General features: G+C 36.7%; 1 protein-coding gene across 17 annotated transcripts in view; it reads left to right on the top strand.

Annotated features, from left to right (window-relative positions):
- The window catches only part of PCDH15 (protocadherin related 15), a 781,344-nt gene that overhangs the window by 80,237 nt on the left and 681,997 nt on the right, over positions 1 to 19,110 (top strand). For 10 of the 17 annotated variants that reach the window (XM_088020022.1, XM_088020021.1, XM_088020020.1 and 7 more), the window contains exon 2: positions 14,608 to 14,673. The exons of 3 other annotated variants lie outside the window; for them this stretch is intronic. In XM_088020022.1, coding sequence (XP_087876148.1) covers positions 14,608 to 14,673 — 66 coding nt within the window. Of the gene's footprint in view, positions 1 to 14,074; positions 14,090 to 14,607; positions 14,674 to 19,110 lie in introns of all 17 variants that reach the window. 4 more of the 17 variants (XM_088020024.1, XM_028104626.2, XM_088020012.1 and 1 more) reach the window with 1 other exon arrangement.

Genomic DNA, 19,110 nt, shown 5'->3' with positions numbered 1-19,110 from the left:
GGTGGTATGTTAATCACTTAACTCTGGTGTAAAGGTTAAAGGACAAAAGTATTGAAAATAACTATAGCTACAATAATTAGTTGTGGATACACAATATAAAGAGAGGTAAATTGTGACCCCCAAAATGAAAATTATGAGGTGTGGCAGTAAGAGTATAGAGTTATTGTATGCAATTAAAGATAGGTTGTTAACACCTTAAAATAGACTGCTATTATCTATGAAATGTTTTTTGTAAGCCCCATGGTAACTAAAAAGTAAAAACTTCCACTAGATCTACAAAAAGAGAGAGAGAAGAGAAGAGAATCAAAGATACCAAATGAAAATGACCAGTTCAAAGTAAAGAAAACAAAAGAGGAAGAAAGGAAAAAGGGTTCTGCAAAACAGCCAGAAAACAATAAAATGGGATTAGTAAGTCCATACCTATCAATAATTACTATAAAGAAAAATGGATTGAATTCTCCAATCAAAAGTCATACTGATCAAGTGGTTTAAAGAACAAGACCCATCTATATGCTGCCTGTAAGAGATCCACTTGAGCTTCAAGGATATATATAGACTCAAAGAAAGGGATGGAAAAGGATATTCCATGTAAATGGAGACCAAAGAGAGCACGTGTAGCTCTATTTTGTTTGATGTAACTTACATCAAACAAAATAGACTTTAGGTCAAAAACTGTAATAAGAGACAAAGGAGATCATTATATAATGAAGAAAGGGATAAATTCAATGAGAAATTATAACAATTATATGCACCCAATATCGGAGCACCTGAATTTATTAAGCAAATATAAAAAGATCTTAAGGAAGTGATAGACAACAATACAATAATAAGACTTTAATACTCCACTTTCAACAATGGAAGCATGGTCCAGACAGAATATCAACAAGGAAACATTGAACTACAACCACAGCTTACACTCAATGCGGCTAAGAGACACATACAGAATATCCCATCCACCAACAGCGGAACACACATTCTTCTCACATGGAACATTCACCAAGATAGGTCATATGTTAGGTCACAAAGGAAATGTAAGATTTAAATCATACCAAGTATTTGTTTTCTCACCACAGTGGTATAAAACTAGAAATCAATAATAGAAGGAAAACTGGAAAACTCACAAATGTGTGAAAATTAAACATACACCTGAACATCAATGAGTCAAAAAAGAAATCAAGAGATAATTTTCAATCTAAAATAAATGAAAATGGGTATACAATATACCAGTATTTATCAGATACAGCAAAAGTCGTGCTAATAGGGAAGATTGTAGCAAACAATAAACAACAACAAACTGCTTACATTAAGAAAAAACAAAAATCACAAATAAACTAACTGTGCACTTCTAGGGACCAAAAGAGAACAAACTAAGCCTGAAATTAGCCAAAGGAAGGAAATAACAAAAATCAGAGCAGAAATAATATAGAGAACAGAAAAAATAGAAAAGGCCAATAAAATTAAGAACTGTTTTTTTGAAAGGTAAACAAACAGACAAACATTTTTTTTGTTTTTTTTAACTTACAAACATTTTGCTAGACTAAGAAAAAAGATTCAAGTAAAGAAAATCATAAATGAAAGAGTGTACATTACAACACTGCAGAAATATAAAGGTTCATGAGATTATTATGAACAATTACACACGAATGAACTGCATAACCTGGAAGAAATGGATAAATTCCTAGCAACATATAGCCTACTAAGACTGAATCATGAAGAAATAGAAATTTTGAACATACCAAAAATGAGTAAGGAGATTGAACCAGTAACCAAAACCTTCCAACAAAGGAAGCCCAGGACCAGAGAGTTTCACTGGTGAATTCTATAAAATATTTAAAGAAAAATTAATGCCAGTCTTTCTCAAACTCTTCCAGAAAATTAAAGAGGAGGAAACACTACCAAATTCATTTTATGAAGTCATCACTATACTGTTGCAAAGCTAGATATGGACACTACAAGAAATGGACACCATAGGCCAATATTCCTCATGAATATAGACACAAAAATTCTCAAGAAAATAGTAGCAAACTGAAAAGAACAGCACAGTAAAAGGACCCTATGCCATGATCAAGTGGGATTTGTTCCCAGGATGCAATATGTTTCAACATAAACAATCAATAAATGTTATGCACCACATTAATAAAATGAAAGGTAAAAATCGAATGATTATCTCAGTGGATGCTGAAAAAGCAATTAATAAATTTCAATATTCATGATAAAAAAATCTCAACAAATTGGGTATACAAGGAATGTATCTCAGTATAATAAAAGCCATATACAACAAGCACAGAGCTGACATCATGGTTAATAGTGAAAAACTGAAAGCTTTTCCCCTAAAACTAGGTGCCCAGTCTCACCATTTTTATTCAGAATAGCACTCGAAATCCCAATCAGAGCAATTAGACAAGAACAAGAAATAAAAGACGTTCAAATCATAAAGGTAGAATAAAAATTGTCTCTGTTTGCAGGTGATAAGATCTTATACAAGAAAAGCCTAAAGACTCCACCAAAAAACCTTTAGAACTAATAAATAAATTCAGTACATTTTAGGATGCAATATCAACATAACAAAATCAGTTGTGTTTCTATACACTAACAATGGACTATCTTAAAAAGACATAAAGGAAACAATCTCATTTACACTACCATCAAAAATGATAAAACACCTAAGAAAAAATTTAACTGAGGAAATGAAAGGCCTGCACACTAAAAATTATATTGGTGAAAGAAATTGAAGAAGATACAAGTAAGTGGAAAGCTATCCCATGTTCATAGATTAGAATAAATAATATTTAAATGTCCATACTCCCCAAAGTCATTTATATATTCAATGCAATCCCTATAAAAATTCCAAGAGCATTTTTCATAGAAATAGGAAAAAAATCCTAAAATTTCTTTGGAAACACAAAAGACCCAAAATAGACAAAGCAATTCTGAGAAAGAAGAAAGCTGGAGGCACCATATTCCCTGATTTCTGTCTTTATTACAAAGCTATAATAATCAAAACCATACGGTAGTGACATAAAAAAACAGATACTTAGACCAATGGTACGAATCAAGAGCCCAGGAATAAACCCACACAATTCCTATTTGACAACAGAGCTGAGAATACTGATGGAGAAAGGATATTTTTTTAATAGTTTTTAGAAAACAATATTCACTTGTAAAGAATAAAATTGGCTCCCCATCTTACACAACCCATAGAAATTAACTTGAAATGGATTAAAGACCTGAAACTGTAAAACTACTTACAAGAGAAAATAAGTAAAAGTTCTTGTCCTTGGTTTGGCGATGATTTCTTAGATATGACACCAAAAGTGCAAGCAAAAAAGCAAAAAAAAACAAAACAAAACAAAACAAAAACAAAACTACATCAAACTAAAAAGGAAACGGCAAAGGAAACAGCAAAATGTAAGGTCAACCTATGGAATGGGAGAAAATATTTGCAAGCCATCTATCCAATAAGGGATTAATATCCAAAATATATAAGGAACTCACACAATCCAATGCCAAAAGAATAAGTAGATGGGCAGGGATAGACTTTTTTTTGGAAAGATGACATAGAGATGTCCAACAGGCACATGAAGAGATGCTCAGCATCACTAATAATCAGGGAAATGCACATCAAAACCACAAGGAGATATCATTACCTCGCACCTGTTAGGATGAATATTATTAAAAAGACAAGAGATAACAAATGTTGGTGCAGATGTAGGGAAAGAAGCCCCTTGGGTATCATTGATGGGGATGTAATTTGGTACAATCGCTATGGAAAACTGTATGGAAGTTTCTCAAAATAATGAAAAAAGAACTTTCATATGATCTAGCCATCACATTCCGGGTATGTATCAGAAGGATATATTATCAAAGAGATATCTGCACTCCCATGTTCACTGCAGAATTGTTCACAAGAGTTAAGATGTGGAAATAACCTGTGTCCACTGACAGATGAATAGATGAAGAAATATTGGGGGATATTAGTATTATTTAACAGACTATTATACAGCCATAAAAAAGAAGGAAATCCTTCCTTTTGCAACAACATGATGGACTTTGAGGTCATTATGCTAAGTGAGATAAGACAGAGTAACGGAAATACTGAATTTCCTCACTTCGATATGGAATCTAAATAAACCAAACTCATAGAAACAGAGTAGAATGTGGTTGCCAGGAGTTGGAGGGGGGCGGTGGACAAAATGAGAGATGTTGGTCAAAGAATGCAATCTTCCAGCCCTGAGGTTAGTAATTTCTGAGGCTCTAATGTACAACATTGTGACCATAAATAATAATTCTGTATTATATGCTGAAAGTTTTCAAGAGAGTGCAGCTTAAATGTTATTACCACACACACACACACACACACACACACACACACACACACACACACACACACACACAGGGGGAGATGATGCGAGGGTATGGAGGTGCTAACTAACCTTACCCTGACAATCATTTCACAACCTAGATGTGGATCAGATCACATTGTACACCTTAAAGTTATGCATGTTCTGTATCAATAATATCTCAAGAAAGCTGGGGAAAAAAGAAGAGAACAGATGTGATGCTCACGTGGATATACTGTTTAATGTTCTAAGTAATTAAATGCTTATAATTTTGTCTCTATGTTTTAATCCATAGTTTGCCTTTTTACTGGCAGCTTAGGTACTCATAATTGGCTTGTGGCAAAGAATTTGACTTAAATAAGCAAGCAGGCTGTAAATAAAGACTTATTCAGAATCTCTCCGTTTGAGGTTGCTGTTTTAAGCAACAATGTTGGTGTGCAGCTTTAATCTTGTGACCTTGTTGAGTATCTTAGTAAGAATCATGATTGAGAATTTCTTTGGAGCTACCTCATTAGGAATAATTAGAAAATAAAATAAATTAGCTTTCAGAAGCAACATAGATATAAACTCTTTAACTGTTTTTCATGAAGTGTTTCTTGAATAATTTTCTTTTCCTCATTGACACAAGCCCTTATCCCTTCCTTTCTTCTTTATATTTCAATGATAAAACCTAAAGACAAATTGGATAATGTGATAAAACAAGCTACATGTCTTTCAGAATGATTTTAGAATAACAGAAAGATCTAGCAAAGAACTTTTAGAAGGGATACAGAATTTACATTATGTTATAGTATTAAAAGGAACTTTTTATTTTAGTTGTAAGCATTCCTCATATAATTTTATTTTATTTTTTTAAAGATTTATTTATTTGAGAGAGCGAGAATGAGAGAGAGAGAGTACATGAGAGTGGGGAGGGTCAGAGGGAGAAGCAGGCTCCCTGCTCAACAAGGAGCCCGATGTGGGACTCGATCCCAGGACTCCGGGATCATGACCTGAGCCGAAGGCAGACGCTTAACTGACTGAGCCACCCAGGCACCCCCTCATATAATTTTAAAAAGGAATTCCTTTGCATGATTTACTATCACTATATATCCTTAACAGTCTGTAGACATATAATTAAATGTGCTGTCACTGTTCCAGTATGTTAAATGCACATTAAAATGCTAACACATCCCAAGTCTATTTTGATCTGCTAATAAAACATGGCTTTCTTGTGAAGGTTGAAAAGGGTAAGAAACTGCAATTTATGTAATTTAAAAATATGTAAAAGTCATTTTTTAAAATGTAGAGATATACAAATTTTGTATATAGTCATCTCATTTGGCTAAAGTAGAATTTACCTAGCAGTAACTTTTAAAGCACTTGTGTGTGCCAGGAACTATTCTATAACACAGCTTCTGTTTATAAATAATGCAACTGGGCTATAGAGAGTTTAAGTAACTTTCAAAGAGGCTAAAAGTTAGCAAATGGCAAAATGCAGCTAGTATTGAACCCAGACAGTCTGTATCCTAAGGTCATGTCCATAAGCACAACACTGGTTGCTGTTTCTCAGTGTCTCACATTACACTTGGACCAAGAATTACTCCATGCATCCCAAATTCTCCAAATGTAGTTATGGTTGCCTGTTGGAAGGTTACACAAGTAAGGAAAAACTGTCACCGTCAATGGAAGCCAATTGGAAAAATCCAAATGGCCTCTAACTTATGTAGTATGAATTATATGTAAGAAATTCACATTTGGGGGCACCTGGGTGGCTCAGTCGGTTAAGCTTCTGCCTTCAGCTCAGGTCTTGATCCCAGAGTCCTGGGACTGAGTCCCACATCGGGCTCCCTGCTCAGCGGGGAGTCTGATTATCTTTCTGCCCCTTCCCATCACCCTCCCCCACCACTCGCTCATGCTCCTGCACGCGCTTTCTCTTTCTCTCTCTGTCTCATGTACATGCGCAAAAATCAGTAAGTAAAATCTCAAAAAGAAAATTCACTTTTGGGTACAAAGACTAACATGTTTGACAATACATTTACATAAAATTATAAGATAATCAAGTATAATAATATTCCCAGTGAACAAAAATAACCTTAAAATATTTACTTGATCGTCTCATCAGACTTCTACTGACAATTTCTGCCCTGCCTTTTTTGTACAGCCCCTGACTTGTCTTTATTTTGATAATTTAGATCCTTTAACTTCTCAGTAAGAATGGGTTTCTCTCTCTCACCAAATGCCAGCCATGCACAAGCCTACTGCTGTTGATAGACTGATTACAGTGAAATGAAGTAATTTCAGAAGAAAACTGGCTGAGGGAGCCATGGTCTCTACCATAAATTGTCCTAATGAAAGCCGTAATGGAGAGCGATACTCATTAATGACTTCAGTCATTACCAGACCATGCTGTTGGAACATCTTAACCAAATTATATAATCCAATTAATAATGACACTAAGGCATCATAAAAGATTCCTTGCTTCCTCTGTGGTAAAATTTGAATCTCTAAATGGTAATGCTGACAGAGTAATCCTGAGAGCACATCCTATTCTTCGTTTGGAAACGACATACTCACTATGCCCTTGAGTTCACTCAGTTCACTTTGCTTTTTGTCAGTCAAGCCCAGGTCCACGCCTTGGCTGACTGTCATTTTAGACAATACAACTTACAGTATGGTCTCACTGATCTTATAAATCTCAGCGTCAAACTCCTTTTCTTTTGGATGAGGGAATCTTTCTGTCTTCAGATTTCACTCCTAAGTGTATCTACCAGGAAACGAATATTCCAAAGATCAACTGAAAAGATGAGAATAGACCCTCCGCTGATGCTTGTGACAAGCAAATTGACAGTAAATATTTGTGCAACATGAGATTTAAAGAGAGCACAGAACCCCTTTGAATGCGAGGCCAGATTGCTTGGAACGAAGCAACTGAGTCAGTGTGTGTGTGTGTGTGCGTGTGTGTACGCATACAAATGCAAGCTTCTAAACCAGAGAGTTCAGATGACTTTGGATATTCAAACCGATACCACAGGAATGTTGAGAAGAATAGAGGTTTCAGGAAATCTGTAATTCATTCTTGACCTTTCTACTTGATCATTTGGACATCAGTACTTTTCAGGACTACAGTGGAACCAGTGGATGACTGTGAGCACCACTTTACCTTCTTAACTTAGAGTTCAAGCATCCTATTTGCCTCTGTTAAATTTAATCTAGGATAATGTATCTACACTGATATCTGGAATAAGAATTCTAGCATATTTCTGTCCATACAACCATCAGTGACATTTCATATGACTACTTTTATCCTTAATGAGAATGCACTTCATGATCACATACATCAATAAAATCAGCCCTCACTGAATATTTAGGGGAAACCAAGAGATTTCTCTATTGTCTTCTGATCAAAGGGAAAAAACAGGAATGAGTTTCCAAATATATTGGTTCTGAAATCATGATAACTGTAAGAATTAAAAGTGTATCTATTCTGCCTATACAATTTGCCAGGCACTATTCTAAGAAATTGCCGTAGATTATCTCATCTATCCTTGTTGTGATGTACTCACTATTATTCCTATTTATGTAAACTGAGGTACAAGAAGTTAATCATCTGTTCAATATTATGTTACTATTAAAGGCCACAGTTAGGATTTGAAATTGGGTTTTCTGACTCCAAAGCACATGTTCTTACTTCCGTACTATATTAGGAATCAATTGCTTTAACATCTGAAAACACTCCCAAGAGATTTGAAATGACTAATACTAAGCATTTAATGGGTTATTTCTTTTATCCATTTTCCATGAAGGAGGATAGTCCGTAGTACCACAAATATATTGAATGATTACAATATGTCAAATACTCTGCTGGGTGGTGGAATAATTCATTTATAATCATAGGCAGCTGGTAAGGAAATAGCTGTGTAAAACTTCCAAGGTGACACAAAAGTATTGGTGATTTTTGATATCATAAAATATTTGGTATCTGAGGTCTTTGAGCTTTATTTCTTCAAGTACTGTTTGACCAAGTCATGAAAGACCTTGGAACACATCTTGCTATAATTAGGATATTGGTGTAATCTTGCCCCATGATTGTTCTCAGTGCAGACAAACTGGATGGTTGGCATGTAAGATTCTAACAGAAGTTATAGTCAGTTGGAAACAAGTGAAATTCCTCCCCTCCCTTGTTTTTCCATTACCCTTTCTCTATTATTCTGACCTCTCCACGGTCTTCCATTACTACTCCCACAGCACCTCAAAGTCCTACAAAATTGGCCCATCACTTTCTTTACCTCAGTGGTAGATTTTCACAGGCAGGAGGAAAAGCCATTTCCCCCTCTCCCTCTCTAGGTTCTTGGCTGAGACCCCCTGTAATGATGAGTTCACAGGAGAAAAACAAAATTACTCACAATGATAGGAGACTCCAAGGCAGCCAGGCAGTTGAGGCTTCTATACATACCATCTTGGACTAAGCAAAGGGACAGGGATCTGGGGCTTCAAAGAGGAGGAAGACAATTCACAGGGTAATATGAAGAAAACGTGTTTGGTAAATAAATATTTGCCTTGACATGCAGACAAGTCTCTCCCATGAACAAGTTATCTCTGGTAATAACTGTCTTGCTGGTACAGGCCTCCTTTCTAAATTCTCTTACACTGTTAAAAGGGAGATAAAAGGCTTCCTGACTCTGCTGGGTCTTGATTGCCTTCACCTCTGGACGCCCAAGTGGCATATTTTGGGCTAGTACCTCCTGCTCCCCTACTCCTCCCTACTGAGGTAGCATTAATGATCCTATCTTTAGACAGTTAATTTGTTGTTCATTCCTTCCCCATTACTTGTATATGAGAATGCTATTTCAAATATGAAAAGGGGAAAAATGATTAAGTTAAAGCAGTTTTTTAAAAAATTTTTGTAAATTTGGTTGAAGTCATAAATTCTTGCATTCAACAAATAATTACTGAGAATCAGTTATGTTCTAGAAAATTTGCCCTGCGTCCACAACCCTGAGGAATAGAAGATCTGTCAATGAAGAATCAGATATTCATAAACTGGCACTAGAAGGCAGAGTTATGAGGGTATATACCAGGGAACCTGAGGGTCGGAAATGGTTTCTTTGCAAAAGTAAGGCATACACCAAAATTTAAAGGATATGCATGTGAATGATGGCCTGAGAGTAAAGATTGGAAACAAGAAATACTGCAATATGGAAAGGTCTTGAGGTAGCTCAGGATGGAGAATAGAATGACTAAGGAAAAGCAACAAATCCATCTGGAATGTTGACAGCAAGTGAAGACACTGGCACAGGAGAGAAGGGGAGGCCACACCACACAGGTCCTGGTAGGCCATGCATGTTGGTTTTCATTCTAAAATGAGACTATGCAGAGGATTGTAGGTCATAAAAAAGTGTTTTAACCCAAAAGCAATGGCAAATCATGAAAAGGTAAGCCAGTTTTTACTTATAAAAGATCACTTTGGATGAAGATAGCAAATTAAAGAGTGGGGCAAGATTGCCTGTAGGGAAAATAGTTAGCAAAACCCTGTTGATTAGTCAGAGACTGGATCAGTGTGCTGACATTGGAAACGGAATGCAGTAGGTAGATATGAGAAGCTTTTTTCTGTAGGAATTAAAGTCAAGACTTGTTGATGGATTCAGTCCAGGCACATGAGGGAAATGGTTAGGCTCAAAGGTGACTGCCCGGTTTCTGGTTTATGCAGAAGTGTGCCATTCACTGATGTAACACATATTGGAAGGGACCAGCTTTGGGCACAGGGTAGCAATACATTTAAGGCACCTTTGAAACTGCAAGTGTAGGTATCACCCGGGCAGTAGGATGCAGACTCAGAGAGAGCTCTTTGGCAAATACAATATGGAAGTGATTGATATAGCCATAGCACCTGTAATATAAATATACACACAACAAACTAACAAACAAAAAACCCTGGGGCGCCTGGGTGGCTCAGTCGTTAAGCGTCTGCCTTCGGCTCAGGTCATGATCCCAGGGTCCTGGGATCGAGCCCCGCTTCGGGCTCCCTGCTCCGCGGGGAGTCTGCTTCTCCCTCTCCCACTCCCCCTGCTTGTGTTCCCTCTCTCGCCGTGTCTCTCTCTGTCAAATAAGTAAACACTAAAAAACAAGTAAATAGGTTTTATTGAAATTTTAATGAAAACATATTGTTTGGCCTTAAAAGGACATTTTGAAAATAGGCTAAGGTGGAAATGGGGTTTTCCTGGCCCTTGTCAGGAAATGAGCGTGTTTAGACAATTTCAGAGTGTTGCCCTTCTGTGACCCATCTTTAGCATGCTCTAAGCTTCAGGCTACAATAAGAACAGCGTATGACAGATTTAGTGGCTTTGAAACCAGAATTTTATGTATTTTTCTAATACTTCTTTTTGGGTTTTAAATCCAACCTGTCGCATGAGATTATTTAAAAATATATGACTTAGGGGCGCCTGGGTGGCTCAGTTGGTTAAGCGACTGCCTTCGGCTCAGGTCATGATCCTGGAGTCCCGGGATCGGGTCCCGCATCGGGCTCCCTGCTCGGCAGGGAGTCTGCTTCTCCCTCTGACACTAACCCCTCTCGTGTGCTCTCTCTCATTCTCTCTCAAATAAATAAATAAAATCTTTAAAAAAGAAAAAAAAGAAAAGAAAAATATATGGCTTATTGTCAGCTTGATGACAAATTTGCCGAAATATATCACACTGAGCATTCAGGCATTTGTATTCATAGCCTGCACTTTACAATAAATTGGTTATGGGAAGCAAGTAGGGGCCTAAGAGGTTAGAAATTTGAGGCATGAAAAACAGTGAATTTGTGATTTAACCAGGACAGTCAAGGATGAAATTAAATAGATTAGGGAAGTCCATATCCAAGGTACAAGTGTCATCAGCTAACCTGTCTTTCATGTGCTGAACAAATTATCCTTGGGCCATAGAGAACAACATCGCCCAGCCCCCAGATTGCTTTCTAGTCCTCATTTTGATGTCCATTTGGATATTTCGCATACACAATATATCCCTGGCTATTCCATCCAAAATTACTTCCTTTTCAAGACAATTCTGAATATACTTCATTATTGAAAATATTTTTGTGCATTTCAAAACTAATTAATCATGCTTTCATGAATGCATCATTCCAAAACAAACATTTTAGCTGTTGTGAGCAATGCTATTAATAGGTTATTTTTAAATACCTGATTAATATCTCTTCATTAACTTTGTGAGTCTTTAAAAAAATTAAATCACTTTTGGTTTGATCTCAAATAACTAAAGTATTTCTTAGATGTGAGACTATCTTACTGGGGTGGGGGGAATGTGGAGCCTGTGGAAGAGGAAAGTTTAGGGAAAGTCTCCTAATGCAGACTGAGTGGGAGGAACCGTGGTTGAGCCTCTAAGCTGGTGAAGACCTGCTGAGAACAGAGCCTTCCGGCAGTTCTCCTGGAGGAGGTTCAAATGGGACATTGTCCCTGGGTGGATTGTGGTTCAGAAAAAAATCAACACACGTTCTTTTAGGACCATCTCTTAAGAATTGGTTACTAAGGTGGAATGTGATCAATATGATGGTTACTAATGTTACTAAGATGAATATGATGGAGAGCTGGTCTAAAGGAGTTCTTGTAAGGAAGACACACTCATCTTTACTGTGGTGTAATTTATCCGATGGGACATCTTGAGCACTGGAGGAACACAGAGAAGAGGCACTGAATCTGGACTAACAACAAGGAAGATTTTCTGGAAGAGGTGATGCTTTGCCAGGGTTTTTAAAAAGAGAAATAGAAGTCAAGCCAGAGGAGGAGGAAGGGCATTTGAGCAGAGGAGACACAGCCGACATGAATTGGTTTGGATGTGGCTAGAGAATGGACCGAGTGGAGGGGTAAGGGGGTTAGTTAGGGCTGGGAGGTGGGGAGTCACACATGGCTTATCTGGGTAGAGAAAGCATATCCATACATTTAATGATACACAGCTGGTGAAGGAATACTCTTGAAAAGTAACTACACTCTAAAAGACAAAGGGAAGAGATGTTTGGTAACCTGAGAACTGCTTCTGGTAAGAACTGGTCAGGTTTCGTTTATTCTCTTCTGCACAAATGGCCCCTGCTTCCTTGCATATCCCCTTCCCACTCTGCACATGCATTGTCTCTTTTTGATTTTAATCATTTATGTTGTCAGTGAACTGATTAAGGCGTTGCCTCCACATGGACCACATTGCACTACACCTGTGTGGTTGTTTATGCATCTTTTTCTCGCTGGTCTGTAACCTGTTTCACCTGAGACCCATTCCCACCACGTTCAGCGCAGAGTAATTCATCCACAAATTTGCCTGAACGAGTGAGTAATATTCAAATGCATAGCAGAATACAAAACTAGATGAAAAAACATGAGACCATGAAGTAAAAGACAAATTCCGAGTGGGGATGTGGGCAAGTTTTCATGAAATAGGAGAAATCACATTCTACCAAAAGGAGCAGAGCTTTGCTGGGCGGAAGAGAGGCAGAAATGAATTCAGGTAACAGAACTTCCCTGAACATACAAAGTATGTCCCAGCAAGAGTCAGGGGTCTGATATGGCTGAAGGGCACAGTGCTTAATTGTAAATAAACCATGTTGAGACCTGACGTCTTTTGAAACATTGTCCTAAACCAATTAGGTTTGAAAAGCTTTAAATGGTATCCTAAGAAAGTTTTTACTCCAAAGGAAACAAGTAAGCTTTTGTGCTGGAAATGGTGCATGAAAGTAATTCTCATGGGATGAATTGAGGAGCACAGGGTGATAACAAAGCTTCTGGGAGGTGGTGAGGAAATCAGTGCAAGAGTAGTGGTGACAGATAGTGTATACCAGGGCTGGAGGAAGGAGGAAGAGCATAACGAGTATGAGATATTGAAGATCTAAAAATGTTGTGACTTGGAATTCCTTGAATACTGACAAGGAAGCAAAGAAAAACACTGGCGATCTCTGAGATTTTCAGCTTCGTATGAGAGAGCATGTACCTTACAGTATAGAATTGTGCCTGCTGAAGTCTTGGTTATTCATGTCCATGTCCATAATAAATAGAATTCGAATGAATGAACAAATGAATGCATGAGTAAATAACCTCGGAATCTTCCAAATAACACACATACGCAGATGGCTTAAGCAAACCTGGTTTATGCTGCAGGCACAGGAGTATGCCACGGACCTGTAACTGCCTAACACAGCCCCATCGGGCTCATGGGGTACCTCCTCCGAGAGCGCTTTAAGTCTCACGAGCGTACATGTGACATCTCACGGGCAAAGCCCTCACATATTAATTATTATGGATATTTTAGCTCATTGTGCTATTTATATGTTCATTATCATGAGACTCTTGACAAGGCATTAGCAGTGTTCGAAATAACAAATTAGTCATCTCTACTGGTGGACAGGCACTATCCTTAAGGTTCGTCCAACGGATAATAGACTGTTCGTAAGTAATTGGTATTTACCTTTTCACAGGAAACATATAAATGTACTTTGTAGTATTTTCAAACCAACCCATGATAAAGTTTGGAGATGCTAATGCCACATATTATCAAGTTACTGTGTTAATATTACATTAGGATTGGAAAATCTGTTAGAGGGATTTTATGTATTTCTTTTCCACCAGTCATTATGTAATGTGTCTGTTGTTATATAGTGTGCTATTTATATCTTTCAATCCACACTAAATATATACATATATTCTTTCTTCCTTTCTTTCTTCCATTTTTCTGATCTGCTTCCATTGATGACTCTATACTTTTGACTCCAGACTGGCAATATGAGGGTAAGATGACAAAAATAAAAATGCCAAACAACCTCATGAACATTGCTTGTCTGTCTTTGTTTTATTCTCTTTAGAACATTATTAAAATTCTATTCACTCCCTTTAATTAGCCCCTTTATCACAATTAAAGTCCAATTATGTTTGTTTCTGTTTTGAAGCTTTAATTACAATTTATCCTTGTTAATCATTCCTTTATGTTATTTCATTGGGTTAAATTACCATCCCATTATCTCTGTCCTGAAGGACTTCTGCTCTCCAGTGGTCTCTGCTGGTGTTTTCTCAGTAAGATTTGAGTAGTTTTGTGGTGTACAAAGTGATTGTGTTATGATGTTATAGGGAATCCATGTAGTTCTCATGAAAATTTTTTAAGCTAAAATATTATTAAAAATAATGATGCATATCGATTTGATTGTAGGATTTTTCTTTTTTAAATACCAATACATACCTCAATGAATTTCATACCAGACTGAGTGCCCTACGGTTGTTCCATCTTATCTTTGGTTGTTTTCTCTCTTTAGATTGCAAACTAGCTAGGGGAGGACCACCAGCCACCATAGTTGCTATCGATGAAGAGAGTCGGAATGGTGAGTGAGCTTCAAATTTTAAAAATGACTTCTCTGAGAGGGACTTCTCCTTTCAACCCTAGATTTGTTACACGTGGAAGTACTAAATGAAAGCTGCAGCCCAAATCTACAAACAGCACTCCCTTAATTTCTTCCCTGTATGGGTTTAAATTAGGCCATATGCTGGAAATGCTTTACTTGGATAAGATATGAGAAACTTCTCTGTGACTAGAAAGGTTGTTCATTCTTGATCATAAAGGAGTATTTTACTCAGGGTCAGTCCAAGAGTGCATCCAGATAGGGCTGGGATTTTTCTTCGGCAATAGGTAGAGTTGACTATCATGCATACAAACACCTGGTCACCTAAGTAAGATACATTGTGTTCCTCCAAAAGAAGTGGACCACAAGGTAAGGCTTCCACCACCGCTTACACTGGCTGAAGTCTGGTAAGGTTCAAGCTCCATAGCCCACTAGACATGGCGATTTATGAATGGTTAATAGGAAAACTGAAGATTCTTGGGAATAGAGAACCTGACCAAAGGTTCTGAGAGCAGAGGAAGAAGCTTGAGTGTTGGTTCAGGTTGTCTGCCATAATGAACAACTAATACCGAATCCATATTACATTCTTCAGGAAGCACTTTTCCTTATCAAAACCAAAAATAAATAGAATTGGTGCTTTGTTCTACAACTCTCTCCGACCCTCTTTTAACTTCAGTGTGTGAGTCTTTACCGATTTTTCTCCTCTTTTAGGGCTGCAGTAAAATGATATCTCTTGAGTCTTGGTTTCTGTTTCAAACTACTCTTATGTGTGTGAGTGTGCTCTGAGGCTCGGTTTGTCTACTAATTCCATAATGGACCTTCAGTTGGGCTTCCATTGGGCTTGTTTTAGTTCTGCTTTCTGTCTGTTTGAAAAAGTCTGTCTTCCAGATTTATATATACATATATATATGGGACTTATTAGAGAATGATCTTTTTTTTCCTAGAATTTAGCCCACATATATTTTGAAGCCTTCTCTGACATATGTAATACCTTCATTGTGCCATGTTAGAAACATTCCTTTACCCCTTTGAAGAGTTGGTGTAATTTTTTTCTTTTTGCATATCCTTTGGAGTCAGCTTAAAATGTCCATAACATTGCTGGCCTCTGTTTAAACAAAATAAATTATCTATACTAAATTTTAACAACATTTAAAAAAAAATCAGAAAAAACTTGGGTGTTCTCATTATTTTTATAAAAGCCAGTCTGTACTGAGCACAAAAGCATATAAAGTTGATGAGTTATTATAATGTTTTTGAATAAATTGGAAGTAAATCTTATGTGTCTACAGAAAATGAAAAAAATATGGAAAATTTTTTCACACATATGGAAAATGATGGTTTATTTATCATTCACTATTTTTCAAATACAAATCTACAATATTTCAAAAACAAATCTACAAGGAAAACAATTTGTCTTTTTAACCAGAGACCAAAAAGAAAAAAAAAGTGATAGAAGGCCACTCTCTATTTTAGTTTCTTTAATGTTCACTGATTAACTTGAATATATAAGCTGAGTTGAACTAAAACACTTAGTTTTATTAAATGATTTTGTTTTAACATGTAATTCTATACAGGGCTTATTTTGCCAAATATCCCCAGTAATAATAATATTTTACCTCCTTATTACGACTAAATCCCATTCTCCAAAGGACCAGGAGCTCTGCAGAGATAATGCCGTAGAGTGCTGTATCGTGCATGTGATAAACCGTCAATATTTGTGTTGTAGAAAAAGTGACACGACACAGTGTAGTAACGTTGTATTCTTTAATTGGCATATTTTATAGAAACTGCCAACTCCTCAGAATCCTGCCAAAGTCATTTGAGTGTCATCACAGGGAATATAAATACTTGTCTAGAGACTAAATGTTTGCAATTTTATTTTACATTAAATTTCCAAAAATATGATCAAGTGAAACTCTGCCAGAGATTATAATATAGTGTGCAGTCATCCTTGTCTTGAAAGTCTGAAGGAAGCAATGCATGAGAATGTGTTTCATATTTTTCTTCAGGCAATCTAGGAAACTTCCAGTAAGACAGTTAATTCTGACCCTGCTCTTAAACTCTCTTAAATTCTCTTTTTCTGAATCTTTTAATTGGTTGTAATAAAAACATGTGCGTATTTCATTTTACCAGTATAATACACATCATTTTTAAAGGTTCTGGGACTTCTTAAAAGAAAGGCAGGGGAGCACCTGGGTGGCTCTATCGGTTAGGTGTCTGACTTTTGGGTTCGGCTCAGGTCATGATCTCAGAGCGATGAGATGGAGCCCCACATCGGGCTCCCTGCTCAGCATGGAGTCTGTTTGACATTCTCTCCATCACCCTCTCCCTCTGCCCCTCCACACTGCTTGTGCTCTCTCTTTTTCAAATAAAATAAATAAGTAAAATCTTTAAAAGAATAAGGCAGAGCAAATCCTTTATTAAGCCAAAATAGTAAGTTTATTTTGTGTCAACTTACCTTTGGTTTACTTTATTGATGTCTACAGGTAAATAAGATCTATTGCTAAATATGTCCTCCACTGAAGTACAGTTTTTAATAGCTCAGATTTAAAAAAGAAAATCTGTACTTTATTTTCTTATGTAAGTCATTGAGGTACATTTATACAACGTCCATTATTTGTCACGTGCATCTGCATCATTCATAATTTTTAGACTCTGGGGGATGGGAATATTTCCTCTTTGTGAATATGTACACTAAATTCATTTGCACAAATACATATGTTTGAGAGAATTAAGACTGTAATGGGAGGAGATCCATCAACTTCTTAGTAACTCTGGACTCTGTTAGATCCTTCCCCTCTTTGATCATTATTCTCAACAGCATACTAATAACAGATTCTTTATCTCACCACGATCTGAACCAGGAGTTTATTTTCATCAGAACTATAAGAAAACCAAGCTCAGGAGTTTTAAGGACGCAGAGTCAACATAAACATAGATATACACTGGCTCCTGACAACCATCAGAAAGCTCTCAGGTTGGTACGTAGAGCACGTTTAGTGCGCAGTCACGTTTAGAGAGGAGAATATGCATACAGAGAAAAGGACCTGGACATATTTTCTTGTTCAATAAAATGAGAATATCTAAAAATTCCTTCTGGAAAGCTTATGTCCACACAAAAGCCTACATACACATGGGTGTTTATAGCAGCTTTATCTCTAATTTCTAAAACTTGGAAATGACCTAGATGTACTTCAGTAAGTGAATGGACAAACTGTGGTATATCCAGACAAATTCAGGGTAAAAAACAAAGAGCTGTCAAACCATGAAAGACATGGAGGAATCCTTTTATAAAAATTAATTAATTTATATTTTAATTGCGGTATAATTAACATGCAATGTTACATTAGTTTCGGGTGGACAATATACTGATTTATCTATTCTATACACTACTCAGGGTTCATCAAAATGAGTGTACTCTTAATCCCCATCACCTGTTTAACCTGCACCCACCCCCTGCCCCTGCCCTCTGCTAACCACCAGTGTGTTCTCTGTAACTAAGAGTGGTTTCTTTGTCTCTTTTTTGTTTCCTAAATTCCACATGAATGAAATCATATAGTATTTGTCTTTCTCGGACTGATTTATTTCACTTAGCATATATCCTCTAGATCCATCCATGTTATTGCAAATGGCAAGATTTCATTTTTTTATGGCTGAGTAATATCCCGTTGTATATATATGCCCCATCTTCTTTATGCATTCATCTATCAGGGCATACTTGAGTTACTTCCATATTTTGGCTATGGTAAATAATGCTGCAATAAACATAGAGGTGCATTTATCTTTTTGAATTAATGTTTTGGTATTCTTTGGACGGATAATCAGTAGTGAAATTACTGGATCATACAGTATATCTGTTTTTAACATTGTGAGGACTCTCCATATTTTCTACAGTGGCTGCGCCAGTTTGCATTCCCACCAACAGTGTATGAGGGTTCCTTTTTCTCCACATCCTCACTAACACCGGTTGTTTCTTGTGTTTATTTATTTATTTATTTTTTTATTTTAGCCATTCTGACTGGATATAAGATGATATTTCATTGTGGTTTTGATTTGCATTTGTCTGATGATGAATGATGTTGAGCATCTTTTCATGTGTCTGTGAACCACCTGTATGTCTTCTTTGGGTAAATATCTGTTCTAGTCTTCTGCCCATTTTTTAATTGGATTTTTAAATATTTTGGTTGCTAACCCTTTATTGGATAAATCATTTTCACATACCTTCTCCCATTCAGTAGGTTGTCTTTGTTTTGTTTTGTTGTTTCCTTCACTGTGCAGAAGCTTTTCATTTTGATGTATTCCCAATACTTTAGTTTTGCTTTTAGTTCCCTTGCCTTAGGAGACATATGTTGCCACATCAGATGTCAGAGAAATTATTGCCTGTGTTCTTTCCTACGATTTTTATGGTTTCAGGTCTCA

This window comes from Eumetopias jubatus, unplaced genomic scaffold (genome assembly GCF_037043125.1).
Source record: "Eumetopias jubatus isolate StellerSeaLion01/CBP00866 unplaced genomic scaffold, mEumJub1_p1.0 scaffold_17, whole genome shotgun sequence".
Taxonomy (NCBI): Eukaryota; Metazoa; Chordata; class Mammalia; order Carnivora; family Otariidae; genus Eumetopias; species Eumetopias jubatus.
The sequence above is the reverse complement of the archived record's forward strand: the minus strand, read 5'-3'. Positions and strand labels throughout refer to the sequence as shown.